General features: G+C 38.9%; 1 protein-coding gene across 9 annotated transcripts in view; it reads right to left on the bottom strand.

The window, feature by feature from the left end:
- NRXN1 (neurexin 1) overlaps positions 1–26,425 on the bottom strand; it is a 1,679,151-nt gene that overhangs the window by 805,618 nt on the left and 847,108 nt on the right. For 8 of the 9 annotated variants that reach the window (XM_040430258.1, XM_040430259.1, XM_040430265.1 and 5 more), the window contains 2 exons: positions 18,723–18,926; positions 17,003–17,029 (listed from right to left, as the gene is read on the bottom strand). In XM_040430258.1, the coding sequence (XP_040286192.1) occupies positions 17,003–17,029; positions 18,723–18,926 (231 nt within the window). The remainder of the gene's footprint in view (positions 1–17,002; positions 17,030–18,722; positions 18,927–26,425) is intronic. The other variant, XM_040430261.1, reaches the window with a different exon arrangement.

Raw genomic sequence — 26,425 nt, 5'->3', positions numbered from 1 at the left:
ATCACTTTGGCTGACCACGAAAAATAAACTAGAAAAGCATTGGATTATTCTCTCAGGCTACAGCCACTTATTCTACCCCTTCCTCCCCCTTCTCATACCGTACTGCGGCACATACAGGTGAAACTCGATAAATTTGAATATCGTGCAAAAGTTCATTTATTTCAGTAATACAACTTAAAAGGTAAAACTAATATATGAGATAGACTCATTACATGCAAAGCGAGATATTTCAAGCCTTTATTTGTTATAATTTGGAGGATTATGGCTTATAGCTTATGAAAATCCCAAAGTCACAATCTCAGAAAATTAGAATATTGTGAGAAGGTTCAATATTCTAGGCTCAAAGTGTCACACTCTAGTCGGCTAATTAGTCCATACCCCTTAGCAAAGGGTTCCTGAGTCTATAAATTGTCTCTCAGTCTGGTTCAGTAGGAATCACAATCATGGGAAAGACTTCTGACCTGACAGTTGTGCAGAAAACCATCATTGACACCCTCCATAAGGAGAGAAAGCCTCAAAGGGTAATTGCAGAAGAAGTTTGATGTTCCCAAAGTGCTGTATCAAAGCACAATAATAGAAAGTTATGTGGACGGGACAAGTGTGGAAGAAAAAGGTGCACAAGCAGCAGGGATGACCGCAGCCTGGAAAGGATTGTCAGGAAAAGGCCATTTAAAAGTGTTGGGGACTTTTACAAGGAGTGGCCTGAGGCTGTAGTTAGTGCATCAAGAGCCATCACACACAGACAGATCCTTGACATGGGCTTCAAATGTCACATTCCTCTTGTCAAGCCTCTCCTGAACAGCAAACAACTTCAGAAGCGTCTTACCTGGGCTAAAGAAAAAAAGAACTGGTCTGTTGCTCAGTGGTCCAAAGTCCTCCAACTTTTGCATCTCATTTGGAAACCAAGGATCCAGAGTCTGGAGGTAGAATGGAGAGGCACACAATGCAAGATGCTTGAAGTCCAGTGTGAAGTTTCCACAGTCTCTGTTGATTTGGGGAGCCATGTCATCTGCTGGTGTTGGTCCACTGTGCTTCATTAAGTCCAGAGTCAACGCAGCCATCTACCAGGAGATTTTGAAGCACTTCATGCTTCCTTCTGCAGACAAGCTTTATGGAGATGGTGACTTCATTTTCCAGCAGGTCTTGGCTCCTGCCCATATTGCCAAAAGTACCAAAACCTGGTTCAATGACCATGGGATTACTGTGCTTGATTGGCCTGCAAACTCACCTGACCTGAACTCCATAGAGAATCTATAGGGCATTGCCAAGAGAAAGATGAGAGACATGAGACCGGACAATGCAGAAGAGCTTAAGGCTGCTATTGAAGCGTCCTGGTCTTCCATAACACCTCAACAGTGCTATAGGCTGATAGCATCCATGCCACGCCACAGGGGCAGTAATTGATGCAAAAGGGGCCTAAACCAAGTACTGAGTACATATGCATGATTATACTTTTCAGAGGTCCAACATTTTTCTATTTAACATCCCTTTTTATTGATTTCATGTAATATTCTAATTTTCTGAGATTGTGAATTTGGGTTTTCATAAGCTGTAAGCCATAATCATCCAAATTATAACAAATAAAGGCTTGAAATATCTCGCTGTGCGTGTAATGAGTCTATCTCATATGTTAGTTTAACCTTTCAAGTTGCAGTACTGAAATAAATGAACTTTTGAACGATATTAAAAAAATTTGAGTTTCACCTGTATATAAAAACCCAGACAACGGTTTGTACTGACAGGCAGTGGGAAATATTCCCCACCTGTCATCTTCTGACAGAAATCTTCCCCGCCTGTCAGAAATCTATCAGATCTTCTTCTCTAGTGACAGCCACTATTACTCAGGTGTGTAAGGGTACTTTCACACTTGCGGCAGAGGATTCCGGCAGGCAGTTCCATCGCCGGAAATGCCTGCCGAATCCAGCAATCTGGACACAAATGGAGGCATTTGTGAGACGGATTCAGATGCGGATCCGTCTCACAAATGCATTGAAATACCGGATCCATCTCTCTGGTGTCATCTGGAAAAACGGATCTGGTATTTATCATTTTGTTTTGTATTTTTAAAGGTCTGCACATGCGCAGACCGAAAAACCAGATCCGTTTTGCCAGAACACTTAATGCCGGATCTAATACATTTCAATGGAAATTAATGCCGAATCCGTCATTCCGGCAGGTGTTCAGGATTTTTGGCCGGACAGAAATCTTCAGCATGCTGCGGTATTTCTTTCCAGCCAAAAAACTGATAATTTTTTTCCCGGTATTGAGCCCCTGTGACGGAACTCAACACCGGAAAACTTTAATGCAAGTGTGAAAGTACCCTAAGGCTGTGTTCACATAACGTTTCTGTCCTATGAGGTTTTTTCACATGACACATACGGTTGCTTCAGACAAATGTCATACAGTGGCATCCTCTGAAGATGCTAGAAAAATAGACTGTTTTCAGGCACTGCTGGAGAAAAACTGTCTGGATTTGTGGTCTTTTATAAAAAAAATTAAAAAAGAGGGCAGAACTACAACTTCCATCATGTCCAGATGGTTTGATGTGAAATCAGTGGACATTAAATGTAAAGAGAGATAAGAGGAGTGAACTCCAACTCCCAGCATGTCCAGACTGTTTTTAGGGGGGTGGGTTCAAGGGACATTATAGGGAGAGGGTTATAAGAGTATAGAACTACAACTCCCAGCATGTTCACACTGTTTTATAGGGAATTAATCTACATTAGATGGAAAGGGATATGGGGAAATAATAATACCCAATATGTTCTGACTGTTATTAGGGGGGATCAGTGGACATTATAGGGAGAGGGGTACAAGAAGACAGAACTAAATCTCCTAGCATATCCATGTTATTATGGGGCATCAGTGGCCACTACATGCAGAGGGATAGAAGAGGAGCGAACTTCAATTCTCCCAGCATGTCCAGAGATTTATTATGGGCCATCAGCATACATTATAGGGAGAGGGGTATGAGGATAGAACTAGAACTCCCAGCATGCCTAGACTGTTACTATGGGGTATTTGTGTAAATCACATTGAGAGGGATATAATAGGAGAGAACTACAACTCCCAGGATTTCTAAGATGTTATGGACTACCAGGGGAAATTACAGGGAGAGAGTACAGGGAGTGCAGAATTATTAGGCAAGTTGTATTTTTGAGGATTAATTTTATTATTGAACAACAACTATGTTCTCAATGAACCCAAAAAACTCATTAATATCAAAGCTGAATATTTTTGGAAGTAGTTTTTAGTTTGTTTTTAGTTTTAGCTATTTTAGGGGGATATCTAGGTGTGTAGGTGACTATTACTGTGCATAATTATTAGGCAACTTAACAAAAAACAAATATATACCCATTTCAATTATTTATTTTTACCAGTGAAACCAATATAACATCTCAACATTCACAAATATACATTTCTGACATTCAAAAACAAAACAAAAACAAATCAGTGACCAATATAGCCACCTTTCTTTGCAAGGACACTCAAAAGCCTGCCATCCATGGATTCTGTCAGTGTTTTGATCTGTTCACCATCAACATTGCGTGCAGCAGCAACCACAGCCTCCCAGACACTGTTCAGAGAAGTGTACTGTTTTCCCTCCTTGTAAATCTCACATTTGATGATGGACCACAGGTTCTCAATGGGGTTCAGATCATGTGAACAAGGAGGCCATGTCATTAGATTTTCTTCTTTTATACCCTTTCTTGCCAGCCATGCTGTGGAGTACTTGGACGCGTGTGATGGAGCATTGTCCTGCATGAAAATCATGTTTTTCTTGAAGGATGCAGACTTCTTCCTGTACCACTGCTTGAAGAAGGTGTCTTCCAGAAACTGGCAGTAGGACTGGGAGTTGAGCTTGACTCCATCCTCAACCCGAAAAGGCCCCACAAGCTCATCTTTGATGATACCAGCCCAAACCAGTACTCCACCTCCACCTTGCTGGCGTCTGAGTCGGACTGGAGCTCTCTGCCCTTTACCAATCCAGCCACGGGCCCATCCATCTGGCCCATCAAGACTCACTCTCATTTCATCAGTCCATAAAACCTTAGAAAAATCAGTCTTGAGATATTTCTTGGCCCAGTCTTGACGTTTCAGCTTGTGTGTCTTGTTCAGTGGCTGTCGTCTTTCAGCCTTTCTTACCTTGGCCATGTCTCTGAGTATTGCACACCTTGTGCTTTTGGGCACTCCAGTGATGTTGCAGCTCTGAAATATGGCCAAACTGGTGGCAAGTGGCATCTTGGCAGCTGCACGCTTGACTTTTCTCAGTTCATGGGCAGTTATTTTGCGCCTTGGTTCTTCCACACGCTTCTTGCGACCCTGTTGACTATTTTGAATGAAACGCTTGATTGTTCGATGATCACGCTTCAGAAGCTTTGCAATTTTAAGAGTGCTGCATCCCTCTGCAATATATCTCACTATTTTTGACTTTTCTGAGCCTGTCAAGTCCTTCTTTTGACCCATTTTGCCAAAGGAAAGGAAGTTGCCTAATAATTATGCACACCTAATATAGGGTGTTGATGTCATTAGACCACACCCCTTCTCATTACAGAGATGCACATCACCTAATATGCTTAATTGGTAGTAGGCTTTCGAGCCTATACAGCTTGGAGTAAGACAACATGCATAAAGAGGATGATGTGGTCAAAATACTCATTTGCCTAATAATTCTGCACGCAGTGTATAAGGAAAGAACTACAAGTCCATCTATTTTGCAACTTATAGAGGGAAACCACTAACTTCTCACAGACACACAGCACAAGAGCTCCGCCCACTTGGTGACATCACTCAGGTCCTTACAGTTCCTTTATCACTTCCCTGCACTGCTGAGCTCTGTCTCAGAAGGTAAATGGGGTGAAATGAAATTGTTTCGAGTGAAATGAGCACAGTAGGAAGAGAGATGATAGATCTTAGGCGAGTGGAAGGGAAAGTGGCTGTGGAAACCAAGGGCAGGGGCTCCTGTAGTAGTGCAGGCACATCAATCTGCCGGAGTTTCAGTCAGTGTGGTTAACTGAACTTCCTGTTCAGTGGGTGTGTTTGTGACATTAGGCATGTTCAATGTAGCCAAAGATGGGAGAGGACAAAGGGAAAGACAAAGGGAGGGATTTATTATTTAGGCCTCATGCAAACGGCCATGCCATGTTTTGGGGTGCATAAATTGCGTATCCGCAAAACACGGATGCCTGCCATGTGTGTTCCGCAATTTTTGGAACAGAATGGGCCGCCAATGATAGAAATGCCTATTCTTGTCCGCAAAATGGACAAGAAAAGGGGACATATTCAATTTTTTTTCACGGCTACTGAACAAAGCAACAGATGCGGACAGCCTCGTTTGTGGCCCCATTGAAATGAAAGGGTCCACATCCAAGCCGCAAAAAATGTGGCTCAGGTGAAGACCTAAACAACAGTTGTGTCAATTCTTTGGAATCCAAATTCAACCTTATTTTTTACAAAATTTCAGGTTCCTCAGAATGAGAATTTCTTAAGGTTCCATTTGGGAGAATTTTTATGAGAGGGAAAGAGAATGTTTTGAAGACACAACATGGTTGAATGAATCTGACCCAAAATGAATTATAATAGAGCTCCCTCATAATTTAATGCCATTGTACTTCTGATTTATAGTAATTTACAAGAAAAAGGTCAAATAACAAAATATCAATTAAAGGGCTTTCTTCACATCACCATTTAAAGGGAACCTGTCACCATGAAAAGCTATATATCTATGCACAGTCATAAAGGGAAAGCTGTCAATCACTAATAGGACCGCGTCCTGGACTTCAAAGCCCAGAATGAGCAGGAATTTAAATGAATGACATCCAAAGTATACAGAATCTTTTTCCACTAAATTATATATCCTCCTCCTGCTCCATAACATGATGCCTGCAGTTCAAACACCATGGCCAACATGACAGGTTCACGTTAAAGTTGTTGTTTTAGGACAGATATGGAAAGCATGCTGGTTTAAATACACCATCAATGTCCAGTCCAACTACTGAGACTAGTGTTGAGTGTGAGATCTCATATGAAATCCCGTGCGCCATGATGTATGACATCACCACGCCTACCGGCGCGATGATGCCATCACGGGTCGTGCGAGATTTAACGCCAGATCTGCAAGAAAGAAGGCGGCGCCTGACCGTCACGAGCAAATGGATCAGGTAAGGATGATTTTTTTATTTTTTTTATTTTGCTCTCTGTTATTTATATCAGATGCCGCCACCAAGTATGAATGCAGCATCTGAAGGGTACAATAATGGGGGGGGCGGTGCAATCGCTGCTACCTGTTATTGCACCCGCTACTTACAAAGAAATGCACTTCGCAAAAAAGTAATTTGTCACAAAGTACATTTTTTTGTAGAATTCGACAAATCAGCCAAATAGAATTTTCAGATAATTCGCTCATCTCTAACTGTGACCTCTGCCCATCACTAGAACTTGGTGACAACGGTGCTAAGAAAACTCCAAGCCATTTTGCCTGATGACTTCTTTTTGTACTATGTCTTGTGATTTGGCCTTTATAGTTAATGTTAGGCCGCCGTTGTTCCTGCTGATATGCTATCAATGTCTATCCTGAGACAACCCCCTAATTCTATATCTGGTAAATATCGGTTATTAGAGTGTCTTAAAAAAAAAATTTTGTTAAGCCACAGATCCACACAGGAATTTTGAAAAAAAAAAAAGAAAAACTTTTAACCAAATTTGCAAAGAAGAGAGATATGGCTAGTAAATCAGAGTAGCCATGTGAGCAGTGTCCATGAAAGTACCTGTTCAGATGTGTCAGGAAACAATATTACAATATAATACAGTACCTAATATATGGAGAATTATCGAAATCAGAAATTCATTCACACACATAGTGGAAAAGGATATTCTTCTGCAGCTCTAGTCCCGTGTATTTTTAGCATTGACGAAGATAGCAATATTAATTATTAATAAGCAATTGCATGTTCAAATATAACTGTGTGAAAAGGGTACACATCCTTATGGTAGTCTGACACAAAAACTGCTAGCGATAGAGAATCTCACTGCATTTTCATTTTGCTTCTTTGGTTAAAAAATAAATAAAAAAACCCTTTTTATATATTTAATGATGATGTGCCATTTCGTGACCTACTCATTTCTGTGTCTGATCTTTCCCCTAGGCAACATATCCAATTTCACTGTATACTTCTCCTGCCGAGTTAGAAATCACTATTTATTATTTAATCAAATTTTCTATCCTGCTCACTGCAAGGGTAAGAAAAGGTATTTACTGATATTATCAGATACCAGGTTTTATATCATATGCACCGAGCTCAGAACTACACATCCTTCTGCCTATAAGTCTATTTAAAATGTATAGAGATTATCATCCTTCATTCTATGGCCGCTTTCTTCTTCTCATATCAGCTGAATGCAGGTCTGTGAAAAGCAATATTTATAATTTCTTTTCCGATGCCATTTGTGGCTGACACTTTATCTACAGTATAAGAAGAAAAATAATTTTGTATGTTTGACATGTTACATGCTAAAATGCATTTAAAGTGGCTTATCGGCTTGAATGCACGGGCATTTTATCACTGTTTCTTTGTTTTTCAATAATTTTATTGTTTTTACGCTTTCCTGAGTTATTTTCTTTGGTAAATTGGATGTTGTTTACTGATTTCTAAATGTTCTTGTGCCTGGGACGTTAAACGGAGCATAACGATTGAATGTTGTAAATCATAAAAAACCTGCTAGGCTGCAAACACCCAGGTGCCGGAGTAGACTTAGCTGCAAAAAGAAAAGCTGTATGAAATGGATTTTTTCCTATGGGAAACATGTATAAAAATTCAGACATGTGCTTAAATATATATATATATATATACCAGAAAAAAGAGAGCGGCACTCCAGAAAGTAAAAGCGGTGAACCCTTTATTCACACCAGTGGTGCAACGTTTCGGCTCTAATCACGAGCCTTCCTCAAGCTTGAGGAAGGCTCGTGATTAGAGCCGAAACGTTGCACCACTGGTGTGAATAAAGGGTTCACCGCTTTTACTTTCTGGAGTGCCGCTCTCTTTTTTCTGGTATTATTCACTAGGGAAACCAGTCTTTTCCCCTGGGGACGTGCACCCGCAATCTTCCTTGGAGCCAGTGCCGCCATTTTTCTTCATATATATATATATATATATATATATATATATATATATACTTGGCTTCGCTCGGGTATATTTCATCTATTTCATTTAATGTTTGTGTATGTTGTTAAAAGATATTGACAGTATCCACTATAAGAGTGACATCAATTGTACCCCACCCCTTTAACAGTGTCCTTCACAGCCCCCCACCCCTTAACACTGACCCCCCCAATAGTGCCCCGTCTCCTTAAAATGGGACTTCCACAGCAGCCCACCCCCTTAACCTTGACCTTCATAACAGCCTGCCCCTTTAACACTGAGTTCCACAGCACCCCACCCCCTTGATAGTGACTTCCACAGGGCCTGCCCATGACCTCTACAGCACCCACCCCTTAACACTGACCATAGATTATAGTCCCCTTAACTGTGACCTCCACCATTCCCAGCCCCCTTAACAGAGACCTCCACAGCGACTGCCCCTTTAACAGTGACTTCCACAATACCCTTCTCCCTTAACAGTGACCTCCATTGTACCCCGCTCCCTTAACAGTGACCTCACAGTACCCCGCTGCCCCTTTAATAGTGGCCGTCACAGTCCCCTCCTCCCTTAACATTAACAGTGACCTCCACAGTGCCCGCCCATTTTAACAGTGACTTCCACAGCAGCCTGCCCCCTTAGCAGTAACATCCACAGCACACTCCCCTTTAACATTGCTCTCCACAGCAGCCGCCCCCTTTATTAGTGACCTCTAGAGTACCCCGTCTCCTTAACAGTAATTTCCACAATATCCCGCTCCCTTAACAGTGACCTCCACAGAGCTCCATTCCCTTAAAATGTGACCTCTACAACACCCCGGCCCCTTAACATTGACCTCCATAGCGGACTGTCCCCTTAACTGTGATCTCCACCGTTCCTTGCCCCCTTAACAGAGACCTCCACAGCGCCTGTCCCTTTAACAGTGACCTCCACAGCATCCTGCCCCTTAACAGTGACCTCCACAGTGGCCTGCCCCTTTAACAGTGACCTCCACAGCATCCACCCCTTTATTAGTGACCTCCACAGTACCCCGTCTCCTTAACAGTGAATTCCACAACACCCTGCCCCCTTAACAGTGGCCTCTACAGCAATCTGCTCCTTAATACTGACCTCCATAGCGGACCGTCCCCTTAACTGTGACCTCCATAGCAGCCTGCCCCTAGAGTGGCCAGAGATACGTTTTTAGGACAGACAGTCTGGCTTTCAGACTCCCTGTCCTCCGCCCGGCACAGGGCTTGGACAGATGCAGGGATGTCCTTTTGAACAGCTCACTCTCAGACAGCAGCACTGTGCTGTCTGAGCATGAGCTACAGGGAGAAAGTCACCCTCCCTCTCACCCCTGCAGCTGACAGAAGTTGATCTTTACCTTCATTTTTTCAATCCCTGTCGGCTGAGTGGGAGGGGGCATGCCCTAATTGGGTCAGGGGTGTGGTTTAGTGGGACAGGGGGTGGGTTTTTAAGGTTGTCTTTTGAGGGTGGCCTGAATGGCCACCCTACCTGCCCCTGAACTATGGCTTCCACAGCACTCCGCTCCCTTAACAGTGTCATCCACAGCACCCTGCCCCTTTAAAGCTGACCTATAGCAGTGAAGAAAAATGGCTGGGTTGTTATGGAAAACTGTGTGTATGTGGAGACTAATGACCTATGAGCTTCTATTGGCTGATAAGGGTCATGTGACAAGGCTTCTATTGGCTAATATATATATTTTTTTTATATATCTCAGGAACGGTACATGCTAGAGAGCTGAGACCTGGTCTAAAACCTTCTCGGACACCTGATGTACCTGTGTGCCAAACTTCGTGATTGTAAATGCGACGGTGCATATTTCTTTAGCGGACATACACACATGCATGCATACACTCAGCTTTATATATTAGATATAAAATTAATTGATTATTTATTTATTTATTTATTTAGCAAATATTAAACATCTGTAACCTCTGTGTAATTCAAAAATGTATGATTTTTTACATTTATTTTTTTATGTTACTATCCCTATAAAAAAGACTAAATATTTCACACCACCCATTTATACAAACATTATAGGCTAACATTCCATCATTTTCATTTAAAGGTAGAGAACTTAATGATAGATAACATTTGTACTGTGTTGATGGAAACCTATATAAAACCTGATAGCACGTTATACTATACACACAGATTAGGCTATATAGGCACCTGCCCTAACATTCCCTTTTTCTATGGGAGAAGACTGATATTTTTTGGTCTATGAACTCTCAATCATTGGCAGCTACTGTAAAACATGGGCAAATGGCCATGTTAAAAGGTCTTATGTGCTGTATCTTGCTCTATTCCAAGGGATATCTATATATCTATCTATACCCTCAAACATCACACTTGTTATTTAAGAGGTTCACTACTGATCAGAAAAAAGTAATTAGTGGATATCATGTATTTTCAGCTCAAATTACATTGACTTGCAAATACTATGTACAATATAGAGAGAATCTTCTGCATATGTGCAACCAGTATGGGAGATGATGTTTGGAGATAAATCACAAATGTAAAAATACATTTTGTAAGTTTTTTAACAATATTTCAACTTTTGTTGACTTGCAGATTTTAAATGATAAATTACACTGCGTGCAGAATTATTAGGCAAATGAGTATTTTGACCACATCGTCCTCTTTATGCATGTTGTCTTACTCCAAGCTGTATAGGCTCGAAAGCCTACTACCAATTAAGCATATTAGGTGATGTGCATCTCTGTAATGAGAAGGGGTGTGGTCTAATGACATCAACACCCTATATTAGGTGTGCATAATTATTAGGCAACTTCCTTTCCTTTGGCAAAATGGGTCAAAAGAAGGACTTGACAGGCTCAGAAAAGTCAAAAATAGTGAGATATCTTGCAGAGGGATGCAGCACTCTTAAAATTGCAAAGCTTCTGAAGCGTGATCATCGAACAATCAAGCGTTTCATTCAAAATAGTTAACAGGGTCGCAAGAAGCGTGTGGAAAAACCAAGGCGCAAAATAACTGCCCATGAACTGAGAAAAGTCAAGCGTGCAGCTGCCAAGATGCCACTTGCCACCAGTTTGGCCATATTTCAGAGCTGCAACATCACTGGAGTGCCCAAAAGCACAAGGTGTGCAATACTCAGAGACATGGCCAAGGTAAGAAAGGCTGAAAGACGACCACCACTGAACAAGACACACAAGCTGAAACGTCAAGACTGGGCCAAGAAATATCTCAAGACTGATTTTTCTAAGGTTTTATGGACTGATGAAATGAGAGTGAGTCTTGATGGGCCAGATGGATGGGCCCGTGGCTGGCTTGGTAAAGGGCAGAGAGCTCCAGTCCGACTCAGACGCCAGCAAGGTGGAGGTGGAGTACTGGTTTGGGCTGGTATCATCAAAGATGAGCTTGTGGGGCCTTTTCGGGTTGAGGATGGAGTCAAGCTCAACTCCCAGTCCTACTGCCAGTTTCTGGAAGACACCTTCTTCAAGCAGTGGTACAGGAAGAAGTCTGCATCCTTCAAGAAAAACATGATTTTCATGCAGGACAATGCTCCATCACACGCGTCCAAGTACTCCACAGCGTGGCTGGCAAGAAAGGGTATAAAAGAAGAAAATCTAATGACATGGCCTCCTTGTTCACCTGATCTGAACCCCATTGAGAACCTGTGGTCCATCATCAAATGTGAGATTTACAAGGAGGGAAAACAGTACACCTCTCTGAACAGTGTCTGGGAGGCTGTGGTTGCTGCTGCACGCAATGTTGATGGTGAACAGATCAAAACACTGACAGAATCCATGGATGGCAGGCTTTTGAGTGTCCTTGCAAAGAAAGGTGGCTATATTGGTCACTGATTTGTTTTTGTTTTGTTTTTGAATGTCAGAAATGTATATTTGTGAATGTTGAGATGTTATATTGGTTTCACTGGTAAAAATAAATAATTGAAATTGGTATATATTTGTTTTTTGTTAAGTTGCCTAATAATTATGCACAGTAATAGTCACCTGCACACACAGATATCCCCCTAAAATAGCTAAAACTAAAAACAAACTAAAAACTACTTCCAAAAATATTCAGCTTTGATATTAATGAGTTTTTTGGGTTCATTGAGAACATGGTTGTTGTTCAATAATAAAATTAATCCTCAAAAATACAACTTGCCTAATAATTCTGCACTCCCTGTATAGATGTTTCTTGTATTTTTACTAGTCTTTATGTAGGTATCATAGCCCATTTCTGCCAAACAAACTTTTGCAATATCATTGTCATTAAATTACATTATTAACATATTCTACCACTTAAGCATTCAATATCTAAATATATATAAAAATATATATAATCTGTTAATTTGATTACATTAGGCATGGTAGGAAATTTGGACTGTGAAATTATTTTCTTGATGTGAGTTAAACTTAATCCTTAAACAAAATCGCAATACAGTAAATTACTGTATTAAATTACATGTAAGAGTCATGTTAACCTAGCTATTATAAAGAAATATGAAATGGAATTCAGGTTAACGGGGGTCATCTGACATAATTAAAAACCTTGGACCAGCCCTCAAATGGCTAAAATAAAAATCATGGTATAATCTCTCTCTCTGGCACCGCTGCAGCTAACCACTATCCTAAGCAGTAAACCACATAGGATTGGCTGTCGTTGTCGCATGCTGTATACCAGCTTAGCCCTGCTACAGTTTGTAGACAAGCAGCTGAAGGATGACCAGAGCAGAGAACAAGCTAAAGAAACAGATTAGTATAACATAAGTTTTTATTTTTATTTTAGCCAATTGGGGCGCTTGTCTGATAATTAATTACCTCAGACAACCGGTTAAAAATTTTGACAGAGTATGTTGCCACGAGTGATACAGAAGATCAAGTGAAGGACCCATGTAAAATGTTTTTTCCCACATTACCTATTTTTTATTTCAGTTTTTTTTTATGTGTGCACCTGTATGCTTTTAACATTGCTGATAAGAGAACTGACACATTTTGTGAAGCCCAAATCTTATTCCTTTGACTTTACTGTAAGCAATCATGTTAGGAATGCTAACAAATACTGTATCTGCTTGAACAAACATATTTGGTAATTGGTTTACTATTTGAAAAAAACTGTTGCCAGTGTGAATTGTGGCACTTTCCTTCTAGTTTTCTGAGGTTCCCCCCTTCACCTAAAGTGTTTCCAGTTCAGACTTTTGGTTTTTATTGCTGGCCTATAATTGAGATTAAGGCTTTGCATGCTGTAAGCAGAGCGTCCTAGGCTCTTCCTCCTATCTTCCTCCTATTTCTTGACCAGCTCTCTTAATTGGCTGTTCAAGAGAAGGAAATGCATAATTAGCCTGTCAATTGCACTAACCAGAGATATGGTATCTCTACCATACGACAGGACAAGACAAGACAGGATAAGTCCTTGTGCATGAACCATGCATGCATGAAACAAGGACAGCACAATAGTTTTGTCATAACCTGTAGCAGTTATTACACCACATCATTAAGATGCATAAAAATGTACAAGAGAAGGCATCAGTTCAATATTGTCACAATTGCAAGCCACGTTGCAAAAATAAGATTAATATAAATGTTTTGAATGGCCAAATGACTACATTCTAATAATGGATACATGCACAACAATAAAAATCTAAATATAAATGTTTCCAGTTAGATTAATAGCGGATAATAATGATTGTTTCATCTTAATGTCGAGTACTTAAATATTAGAAACATCAACAACAACATCAACAAATACCGCATTTACCTTTAATATATGTCCAGTGAAGATAAAGTAATTGTATGGTGAATTTAATCACCTGCCAAACTATGAAAATTGCATTTAAACTTTAACTTTAAAATTTTATAGAGAAAAAAGTAAAATTGGAAAAGATAAAAAGTGCAAACACAACCAAACAAGAAAAATAAAATACATATATACATGTGTGGAGACACTAAAACATATTTTCACCAATATTTCTGAATTGCTACAGTAGTCTTTATGTTACAAGACCAAGTTAAAGAACATGAATATAAAATTATATTGTGATAAAAATTGCCAACTGTTCTCAATATTTACATTTTTTAACCCTATCAGAGACATTTTTATTGCCTTTGAATGATATACAAATGGATGATGATATCTTACAATATAAAAATACCTGCCTTATATTGCTTAAAATTTTGAATACTATTGCATATTAATCATTTGTTACACATTAATCATTATTATTTAACCTTTTATTTCATCACTGTCGAAAATTTTGCTTACCATTACTTTACTTACCATTATGGCAAGTCACATTTATCCACTTAATATGATTTTCTAAACCAATTAGCCAAGCTGTTAGGAAATGGAGGACTAAACTCATGCATGAACAATGCTTCAAGAGAAAGGAGAGCAGACAACAACCTCAAAGAAAATTGTTTTGACACCAAAAGCCACTCATAATGAATGTCATAAAAAAGTAAAGAAAGTCGTACAATAAAAACAGAATAAATGTCATTTAGGCTACATTCATATTTGTATAGGGGTTTTTTTGTGTTGAAATCTAGGTGTATGCCAATATTTAGATGCACAAAGTCACAATGTTGAGTCTAAGCCACCTCTTTTTGCTGTTTTTCACTTCCTTCATTGCTTTTTAAAAGTGCGAGGGGTGTGACCTTACACGGCTGACAGATATACTATCATCTACTCTAGAAATTAAGGCACACATTTATAACTGCTCACAGCAGGCATATATTAGCTTTTTTGGTGCACACACACCCCATAGTGCACCAAATGCACACTAAGGCTACATACACACGACCGTATGTGTTTTGCGGTCCACAAATAGCGGATCCGCAAAAAAAAACGGACATCATTCCGTATGGCATAGTTTTTTTTTGCGGAACCGTTTTTTTTGCGGATCCATTGTAATAATGCCTATCCTTGTCCGCAAACTAGAAAAAAGTAGGACATGCACTATTTTTTTTGCGGAGCAACGGAACGGACATACTGATACGGTGTGCTGTCCGTGTTTTTTGCAGACCCATTGAAATGAATGGGTCCGCATTCTATCCGCAAAAAATACAGATCGGACACGGAAACAAAATACGGTCGTGTGCATGAGGCCTAAGGGACATAAGTAAATCGTGAAGAGTTCCCAGAAAACCCTGTTAAATTTGGTGGAAACCTGATCAAAACTAATCTTTTTAAGTTTGAATTGTTCAATATGTTGTATTACTTATATAAATATAACAAAATGCTGAATAAATAGTTTCCTTAAAGGGAACCTGTCACTAGTTTTATGGTGTCCTAACTAAGGGTAACATAAATAAGTGACTGATTCTCTTAGCAAAATGCTGGGTCACTTTCTTTAATTAACCCAGTCAATCTGCTCCAGCTGATAATGATGAGTCCTGAATATTCATGAGCTCCTGACTCTCCCCGCCTACCTGCTGCTGAATGACAGTTTTTTTTCCATATGAATCAGCAGCAGGTGGGCAGGGGAGTGGCTATATCACTGAATTAAAAAAAACGCTGGACTCACTGACATCACGCTGGACTCAAATCAGCTTATTAGCATGCGGCATGTGGCATCTTTGTGTGTATATTATGAGGTAACCATCTGTCACACCAGTAAGTAAATACATCTAAGGTACTTTTTAGTAGTTAATGATTTTATATAATTAGTTAGATTATAATCATATATCCACATGACAGGATCCCTTTAAGTATGTCTTACAATGTGTAAGATTGTATATTTTTATATGTTACAAGGTTCGAAAGATTAATACATTTTTTTCATCAGTTGTGTCATTCATATTTCATTGACTTTAAAGGGAACATATCCCTTTTTTATTTTAAAATATAGTGAAACATATTTTATTATTATTATTATTATTATTATTATTAATAATCTATTTTTATTGTATACTTTTATTTTTTACATGATTATTGTAACAACCATCTTGTATAAGCTGCTACCACTGGCGCTTCAGAGATTTTAGATGACTTTATCAGCATTACAAGTATGCTTTGTGACATGTGCAATGGACTCACTATTCAGGAAGAAGAAGGGGTTGTGCAGTACCAATTACCTAATATCAATAGTGTAATCCTGTGTTATCTGTCACCAGTTTTATTATAAAGAATTTAACCTTCAATGTAATTCTACTTTGTGATGATAATGAGGTGACTGCTGATAAGTGAAGTGTGAGGAATAGAAAGTGTCACTCTATTATGAGGTTATGGGTTAGTTTAAAAACTGCACAAATTAACACCAAAGCTATAGCTAGCATAAAGGTTTGATGTAAACAATTCAATTTTTGATTATAGATTCCTTTAACTTAAAAATATATAAGAATATTAGGAAAATATGCTTTCTTTAACCTGTTAAGAGCATTTGAAAACCAGTATTATATTTTTCCTCAAACGAACATCTAACTATTTTGATCACTTATTTTCAATAAAAAAAAAAAATAGAATCATACTATATAATATGTTTATTATAATGGATTCATATTTTTCAATTGATGGTTAAAAAAATTCAACCATTTGCATGGATTATTCAATAATGGGCTGCTTTTTTTTAGCCTTTTTGATTCTGTAAACCTATTAATGTGTTACAGTTAATGCCTTTCACCTTTTATTAGTTAATTACATTTATGTGTATTTACTCCACAGGTAAAAGTACAATCTAGAAATACATTTTGACCAAAAAATGCTATAATTCTAGCATGTAAGAATAAAGTCACAGTCCAGATTTCCTTTTATTATCAACTCAAACTCTAAAAATACCTATTATAGTCCATGCATTAATGTGTTTGTTTTTACTAATATGCATTTAATAATTTTATAATATTCCATATTTAATATACAGTAGAAAAAAAGAAATAATTGTTGAATAGGCACTTACTGGAATTACAGTTAATCCTGATACAGTCTAGATAGGGAAGAATAGATGAGAAATGAATATTTATCCTTCAAGGTATTAGCTGCAGACATCCAATAAAATTACAGTCCACCCTTCCGGGGACAGACACATGCACATGTGGCCATTCTACACACACAAGTATATTCTTGTGCCAGTATTACACATAGACAAAAATTGTCTTAAATACTGTATTTCAAGATTGTATTATATTATATTGGCCAATTCAAACTGTGCTACATGAAGATAAACCTCAGTACTCTTTAAAGCTGTACTCTTTAAAGCAAGACGTAGATCTAGACAGGCCGCTAACTTTCTCCCCATCTGTGCCAGAACATTGAAAAACTGGATACACAGTATTAAGTTCCATCACAATGGGGGTATCGAGCTTGCCAAAAAGATCATCCATCTTGTGCAGTAATGTTCCACCCCAAAGATTTAAAATGTATGCGTTGGCAAATAGAAAATTACAATTGTTGATGCTAAAGAGAAAATACCCCATAACTTGAAACAGAAAAGTATTTTTTCATTTTTAGAAAAAGTATAAGATAAAAATAATAGTAATAAAAATACTAAACAAAAATAGAAACATCCCGACAGCAAAGGAGACTTGTCAAATGAAAAGAAATAACCATTTTGTTTCTTTTATTTGTATCAGCTAAAAAAAAAAAAAATCTAGTTTATTGTGTTCAGAATAATCTCATATTTGATCCTTTGGGGAGAACATATATTTCAAAACCAAGATTTTAATCCCAAGTAGCAGAGTTTGTCATGTGTCGTCAACCGCATCAGAAAAGTGGTGGCAAACAGTCTGGGATCAAAACACGCACACATCTTGCTACAGAACACAGCTGCATTGATGGATCCTACGGTAAAGCAGCAAATGTCAGCCACGAGAGGGAGGCAAAGGAACATCTGAAAAGCTGCACGTAAAGCATTTCTCAGCCTTAAATTCATGTTGCTATTTAAAAGCTACTCCTAAACACTGTGCAATTCAGCATGATTCCAGAAACATCTTTTCCTATAATAAAGCAGTGTCTATCTAAAAACTACAACGATCCAAAAACCATATTGCTTACAATTAATCAAAAACAATAACAAAAACGATAATTCTAAGTAAAAAGTAGAACATATGAAAAGAAAATGTCAAGAAAATTATTTTTGACATTGAATATAATCAATTTCAATATCTTTTTTTCTTCTAGGCCACCAATGCATTTTTCTGTGTAAGAAATTGTGTGGATAATGTTCTCCAGACTGTATGCTAAGGGCCGCAGACCTTGGTCATTGAAGGGTTATTGTTCACTTTTGATTGAAAAACGTAAAAATGCAACCACAAAAAAATAAAATTAAGCAAAATGAATTTTTAGTGTGAAACAGTGTAGAAGAGATTGTTCAAAAAGAGAAGCACACGTAGTATAACAAACTGCAGCAAAAAGAACTCTATAGAAGTCATGGACCGTTCTTCGTCTGACAACTCTTTGGAGACTACGACAGATCCTTTTTTTTTTTTCGTCTTCTCTTTTTCAACTGTTATGAATTGTGTTTTGTGCAAGCGAAATAAATATGTAAATTTTCTAAGTATAAAAATGGAAATTGTGCAAAAATAAAAGAAAAAAGTAACTTATGTGACAGCAAGCAAGATTAAATGTGATTTGAAATGAGTAGACAGGTTAGTTTTTGAATTTTTTTTTTTTTGTGTTACCTAAATTGACCGTTAGTTTTACACGTCCAGCATCCAGTTCTAAACGTAAGGTATCTGCAGAATCTCTGGATGTAGTCGCCATTAAAATACCATAAGCACGCTGAGACCGGAAACGCAGTGAAACATCTTCTGCCTCTGTGTGCATGACCACAGGGAGCTGAATCTTCATAAACATGCTTCCATCATAGCTTAAAACTGTTGCCTCTGAAAATACAAATTAGGTGAGTCATTATTTTTCTTTTAGTTAATATGTCATACTGAGTCATATTTTTTGTATTTTTCACAAATTCATATTTTTTTTCACTATATTTATTACAGTGAATCTATAGATGTTATCAAGTAAGTAAAAGAAAAAAAATGAACAGTAGCAAACATCAACTATAAAGGCTTTATCCATCAAGAGGTGATTTCCTCTGTACAGTTTTATGTCTTGCTTGTGTCTGCTGATTGCAGTTCCCAGAATACAATACGGACAACCTTGAGATAGAGGACAGGCCCAACTAAGTGATTAGGTTAAACTTGTTCTCTATCCTTTTTTTTTTTACAGTTTTAAGAAATGTCTTCTATCCATTTTTATCATTACTGCAATTAAGGATTGAATAACATCAAAGATCTTGATCAGAGGCATAACTGGAAGCCCCTAGTCCTCAATGAAAAATCTGTCATCCCCTCCATGTGCTATGTATCATACTAGTGTCTTATGTGGCAGTGGGACCTTTGGGATATCAAGTCCTGGGTGTGACTGTTATCTCTTCATCTCCCATAGCTACACCCTTCATCTAGATATTATAAGCCATTGTATTTCCATGGTGCACATGTGGACCCATGCTATTATACTAGTGAAATCCATATAACAGGTTTCCTTATATCTTTTGATTAGGGCCACAGAGGTGAGGGGACACAGATTAAAATGAGGTGCCTATTTAGTGCTGGTTTGCTCATATCTCCTTTTCATGAACATTGGTTGCTATCATTACAGTATGCATTGATAGGATCTCTACACAGTTCCTTACCACCAATTAGGGACCATCCAGAAGTCCTATGGGCTGACCCTTTGAAACATATACAGTACACTTGATTTAGATTTTTAGCTATACCTAGCTATGGTTAAGAGGCAGTGAAAGACTCCAGTCTTAGGTCTTATTTAAACCCCTATGCCAAGCACCAACCCCTCAGTGGACTAGACAAAATGCAATATACAGTGCCTATATTCATCAGGTTTTAATTTACCAGCTTGTGTAGTGTAATCATATCATAAACTTGTATCAAAATTAAGAGGACCACCATTTTTACCAGAAAAATGTAATAAAACATTGTGACAAAATATTGAGGCAAAACCGTCAGCAAGCTCCAATCTGCATCACAACCACACATCAGTTACATATAGACCCATATAGCATAAACATCTTCTGACAAAGTATCTCAAAATCATATTTTTTTTAAATCTGCTCATCAAGCCCTACTTATCTTGGGATAGGTCGAGGAAGGGTAAGAAAGGACTATCTGTATAACGTTATAACATAAAAGACTGCTAAAAACAAAGCCAGCTGGGCAGCCAGGATGGACACTCCTATTCTTCATTTACCCAAATGTATTTCTAAGGCTAAATTCACATGACACAAAAAAAGGACGTTATAAATAGTAAAACGGTTCATTTTTAATGGCCTATTTTTTCACTGATGCCTTTCTGAGAAACAGCAGTAAAAACTGTCCCCATCAATTGTATGGATGATGTTGGTCAGTCAAATGGCCAAAATACAATGTTCAATTTTTTTTCACTGGCCATCAAAAAACAGGGTGTGAATAAGCCTACAGACTACCACTGTAGTTAAAACAGACATGTAACAGGCGTTAAAGAACAGACATAAAATGGACCACAAATGGATTAAAGCATAATGGGATATTAGATGAGAAGTGTAGGAAGGCGCAAGGTGCCGCCATTGATGGAAGGAATACGTCACCGAGATTCCTGGCTTCGGTGAGGTAAGAGCCGGTAGTTTTAAGTGTCAGCGACAGTTAGTGCTGACTGACACTGTTTGCAGTTAGTATGGCTGTAAAGCCGATCCGGGCCGGCTCTTACTGGGAGTAGCCAAAGTGCTGGGTGGGTGGCTTCCCCTCAAGCTCCAGGCTGGGTCTTTTGTGGCCTATATAAAACCCAGCCAGCAGTCTCAACTGTGTGTGGTTTATCCTCCATCTGACAGAGAAGCTGGGGAGTCTCTGTGTTTTGGGTCCTGTGAATTTGTGCCGTGTTAAAAGTCTGAGAGCCGCATGCCGAGAAACAGGCCCCTATAGCCTGCTGTGGACTGCGGGTGGAAAACTGCTAACCAGGTGAAGATTTTGTTCTATGGACATTGCATGGTGTGAACAAACACCAAGACTGTGAACGGTCATTTCATTTTTTCCTTATGTGTGAATAAACACAGAACTGTTAAAGACTTTGTAATTGCCTTTACACTGCGTCCGCTAGCCTGTCTACCAGAGCGAAACCCCACAGAAGCAATTACATAAACTAGTTATATTCTTCCAAATATTAAAGAATCACATGGGAAGCCTTTACAAAAGTGCAAGGCAGCATTTACAAGTGCACTAGGGAGAAGATATAGCTGTAGCTGAAATGTACTGCATATATATATTGTATACCTAGGAGAGCCTTAACCTAAAGATAGGCTCCTGCTGCGTTCAACAATGGAAATGAGAGTGTGAGCCAAATTATATTGATGTGACATCTGTCATTCCATCTGCCGCATTCCATAAAAAAACTAAACCAACCCTGAGATTAGACTGATGTTTTGTGTTTCATGTATAATCAGGGAAAGATCATAATGCCAAAATAAATCATGCTTACTTTTATGGCAGCGAGATAAAAAACAAAATAAAAGTGCATGTTGTTGCCTCCATAAATCGTGGGTTTTAAAACTCTTATAAAGCCAGATTTAGAGTCACATAAAAAGAAGACAAGGCAAATGCAAAGCAAGAACATGTCTGTGAAACCATGTAATAAGGAAAACCCTATGTCATAGTATATTACCACTTGAATGATGAATGTGTGGCTGGGCTATAAAGTATATCTTCCAGTGATGAAGATAACAGCGTTATTGTTTGTTCTGAGATAAAATGTTCCCTGCTGTAGCTCTTCAACAGATGAGATTATGGACCAGCTCTGCCTGCTCTATAATCCAACATAATAGAGACTTATCATCTAATAGGAACACTATACTTTTCAATTTTGAAATGCACATCAAGCTACTAGATGCAGTCCAGTCCAATAAATGTCATCCATAGAGATGAGCAAATCAATTGTTTATACTTAAAATTTGACCTGAATTAATTTTTTTTTTATTTGATTCATTAGGGATAAGCGAATTTCATATTTTGAAGTTTGTGTGCGGGTTTGTGTTGTGGTATTTACTGAATTGCGTTATGGATTCCGTTACCACGGACCATAACACAATTCCATGACGGAATTCATAACGGAAAGCCTTTAGAGGCATTACGTTATTAATTCAGTCATAATAGAAGTCGATGGCCTGCATAACGGATCTGTCTGGTTTACGTTATGTTGGAGTCCTCTCCTGCATAACGGAAACCGGACGGATCTGTTATGCAGGCCATAGACTTCTATTATGACGGAATGAATAACGGAATGGCTCTAAAGGCTTTCCGTCATGCATTCCGTCATGGAATTGCGTTATGGTCTGTGGTAACGGAATCCATAACGCAATTCAGTAAATACTGCAACACAAACCCGCGCACAAACTTCAAAATATGAAATTCTCTCATCCCTAATTAGATGAATATCTTGAGATTTGATATGAGAGAAATGAGAGTGGAGAGAGTGGGCGGGGAGGGGGGGGGAGAGACTTTTCCTGGCATTTAAAGTACTTTTGATTCTGGTAAAATTTATTTGTACCCACATTTTTTGAAAATGAGCCCATCTCTAGCCCCTTTCAACTATAACCACAATATAATGCTTTTTAAAGACAAGGGGTTTGTAGTGCTTATTTATGTCCTACATTCCCAGGAAAATAAGGTTAGGGGTACAGAGATTTAAGATTCACCTGTTTCCTGGAGCTTAAAGGAGTTGTCTTGGTTCAGAGCTGAACCCGGACATATCCGTGTCTTCACCCAGGCAGCCCCTCTGATATGAGCATTGGAGCATTTCATGCTTTGATGCTCTCCTTTGGCCTGGGCGAAGGCTTTTTCTGAAGATCCAGTGACATACCAGGCTCTCCAAGAGTAAGCTATATGGAGGCTTCCACCTAGCAATGAGCCTGGTGACATCACTGGCACTAAAAGCTAGGCAGCTTTGAACCCGGACAACCCCTTTAAGAGGATCAAAAAAGTTCCCCTGCCCCATATGAGGAGACCAGTTCTATACATGGTATATGATAGTAACATAGTAACATAGTACATAAGGCCGAAAAAAGACATTTGTCCATCCAGTTCGGCCTGTTATCCTGCAAGTTGATCCAGAGGAAGGCAAAAAACCCTGTGAGGTAGAAGCCAATTTTAAACATTTTGCATCTCTAGGAAGAGAATTTCAAGTGCTCACCATATAGTTATGATTAAGATTCTCTATGCAAACTCAGCAAGCTTCTATGTTCCTGTTTAATGTGGGTGCACATCTCTGTTTTTTATAATGTATATTGAATAAACAAAGTTTTTATTTTATATTTTATGCTTGGCCTTGGACATTGCCTTGTTGCAGAAGATACCCAGGACCTGGCTCCACGTCTCCATGCACCGAGCATAACTATGGACATGTGTTGCAACAAATTTCTTTAGACTGCGAGCTCATTCTTTGCTTTCTTTTTGTTCCTTACATTTTGCATCTGAGTCCAGAATATTTATGTTGCGCTTATATCTACCCTTAAAGGATAACTGTCACATTTAGACTCTAATTTAAATTTTCATATATGTAGTTACTAATAACATGATATTCCCGAATCAATAACTATTAGACTTACTTACCCCATATTTAATAAGATTCAGCCCTTAGCAACCAGTCTGCATAAAACTGCAATTTCACTATTCTGTTAAGATGGCTGCCACTGCCCTCACCCTGAGGCTAATCCCACCTGCCCTCACTACCCACAATGCATTGAGCTCCTCTCATGCACTAGCTTCTGCACCTCAACCAATCATTGCTCTCCCCACTTAAACACACCCTCCTCCTCCTTCTATCACATACTCGTTAGGAAGTGGCTGGATTGTAGAGCCTCAATTTAGCTTGGACACAGAAAGCTGGAGCGTGCCTGCTGCAGCCTGGGTCTCTATGAATGAAACCCAGGCTGCTGCATAGTATTTCCTATGGAGCCTAACCTGCAATAGGCTCCATAGGAAATATGCGATTTTCTCATATATTCCAATGCTATTGCATTGGACTGTATGAGAATAGCAATCTAATGATTGCATGTTATAGTTCCTTATGGGAACTATACAAAAGTGTAAAAAAAAATGTTTAAAAAAATTAAATTAAATTAAACATATAAAAGTTCAAATCAACCCATCTTTTGCCAAAATGATTTTTTTAAAAATAAAATACACATCATCGGTGTCGCAATATGCAAAAACGCCCATACTATAAAGTGGTATCAATGAAAAGATCAGATTGCGCCGCAAAAAATGAGCCCCCACACAGCTCCGTACATATAATTTCAAAAAAGTTATAGGGATCAAAATATGGCAACTAAAAAGAAAAACAGATTTTTTCCCACTTTTGAAAAAAAAAAATTGTGCCAGTAAAATGTGCCCCCATAGATGCCCCCCAATCATGTGCCAGTAACAAGAGCCCCCCTCAAATGTGCCAGTAACAATAGCCCCCAAAAGTGCCAGTAATCAGAGCCCTCCCAAATGTTTGCATTGAACTGTGTATACAGATGGTACAGTATATATGGAACTTACTGACTGTGCTGCAGGTTTTTTTTTTTACTATAGAAAGAGCAGAGCCATGTGTAGGGCTAAGCGGCTAATACAATGTATAGGAAGAGCAGAGCCATGTGTGGTACTAAAGGGTTAATCTGGGCCAATGTGGGGCTGCACTTAGTGAACCCATGCAGGGGTTACTTGTAGGATGCAGAGAAGTTGGTGAAGCCATGCAGTCATGCAGGGGTTAATCCATAGGACGCCTGCAGTGAAGTTAGTGAAGACCAGCACTGTATAGGGGGGTCTTGCAGTTAAGTTCCCGAGTCTGGCTGAAGCCTGTAGTCCTCCAAGCTCTCCTCTTACCACATGTTGCTGAGCGGCTCCTGCTCCAGCCCCCATTCTCCAGCACTGCTAAGGGAGCATCTGCCAAGCGCAGGGATGTGAAAAGTGTACACAGCCCAGGCACTGTTATCAGCTGCCAGGGAGGACCTGGCTTTTTATTAATTCCCTTACAACTATTACTCTGGCTGTCAGTTCTGGCCAGTAATGTGCGCGCGCAGGCAGGAGGACAGCCCGCTTGTGCGTCCCCCGTCTTCCTCTGAGAAAACTGGTAGACGAGGATGCCTAGCAACCTGATTTTTATCTCAGGTAACAATAGCCAGTACTGGGGACAAAAATGTGGTTTTTAGGGGTTATTTATTAAACAATCATAAATTAAAACAGGGCCAACAAAGTGAAATTAATCACCAAAATCTAATAGTCAAAAATGCAACAGTTATCCTTTAAAGGGACTTTTCTGAATAAATTGAAAAAATGCCATACACTTGTAATTACTGACTCTTTGCAAGAATGCAGAACTAGACTTGACCTGTATTAACTATGGCTCTTGGTACTCAGATAACCCCAGAAGTAGAGTAAAGACAAATTACATAAAAACAGATGGTCTCCAGAAAAAATATATAAAGCATGTATTAGATTATATATGAAGAAAAAAACGGCACTAGATCGACAGGCAATGACAAGAAATTGGATGAGGAAGATGGAGTCTGGTAATGAATCAGATGGAAAATGGCAAAGTGGAGAGAGATAAATGTAGGTAAGAGAAATAAAGCCTACCAGAAAATGACTCTAACTGCTAAGTCAAACTAGACAGCAACAAAAACACAAAGCCCAAACCACAAACAGGAAACTAAACCCACAACAAACACAACTACAATAAAGACAACAATAAGAACATGGAACAACAAATCCCAAAATGCACTCAAGTAAAGCCAATGAACAATGATTCTAGATTCTAGAAACCACTGCACAGAGCATTGGTTATGCACAACAAAGAGGCACAACATCTAAAGATGCAGGGGGAGATTTATCAAACTGGTGCAAAGTTGCCCATAGCAACCCATCAGATTCCACCTTTCATTTTTCACTCCTCCTTTTGGAAAATGAAAGGAGGAATCACGCCCATTGAAGATGAACAAACCAATAAGGTTGCAGGGGCTGGTCAGGTGAGGTGGAGTTAGAATGTATAGTCCGTTCCCCAACGGCCTGCAGCCATGTGGAATGGCAAGTAAGGGGGATCTGTATATAAATGTATAGGGACGAGGCATGGGAGTAGAATGGAGATCATGATTATTATGAATCCCCCATTTAGGGTCATCATGTAGAACGTTATTTTTCATGACACGTATCTCATAAACTGCTAATTGCCAACACCTAGTTATTCATACAAAGTGATTAAACAAGACATAAATGAGTATCTAGGTACTGTAACAATGACATAATTTATTGTTGACCAATCCAATGTTGGGAAGAAAGATAATTCCAGGGAATATACATGT

This window comes from Bufo bufo, chromosome 4 (genome assembly GCF_905171765.1).
Source record: "Bufo bufo chromosome 4, aBufBuf1.1, whole genome shotgun sequence".
NCBI lineage: Eukaryota > Metazoa > Chordata > Amphibia > Anura > Bufonidae > Bufo > Bufo bufo.
Note: the sequence above shows the minus strand (reverse complement) of the source record. Positions and strands in the feature narration are given on the sequence as shown.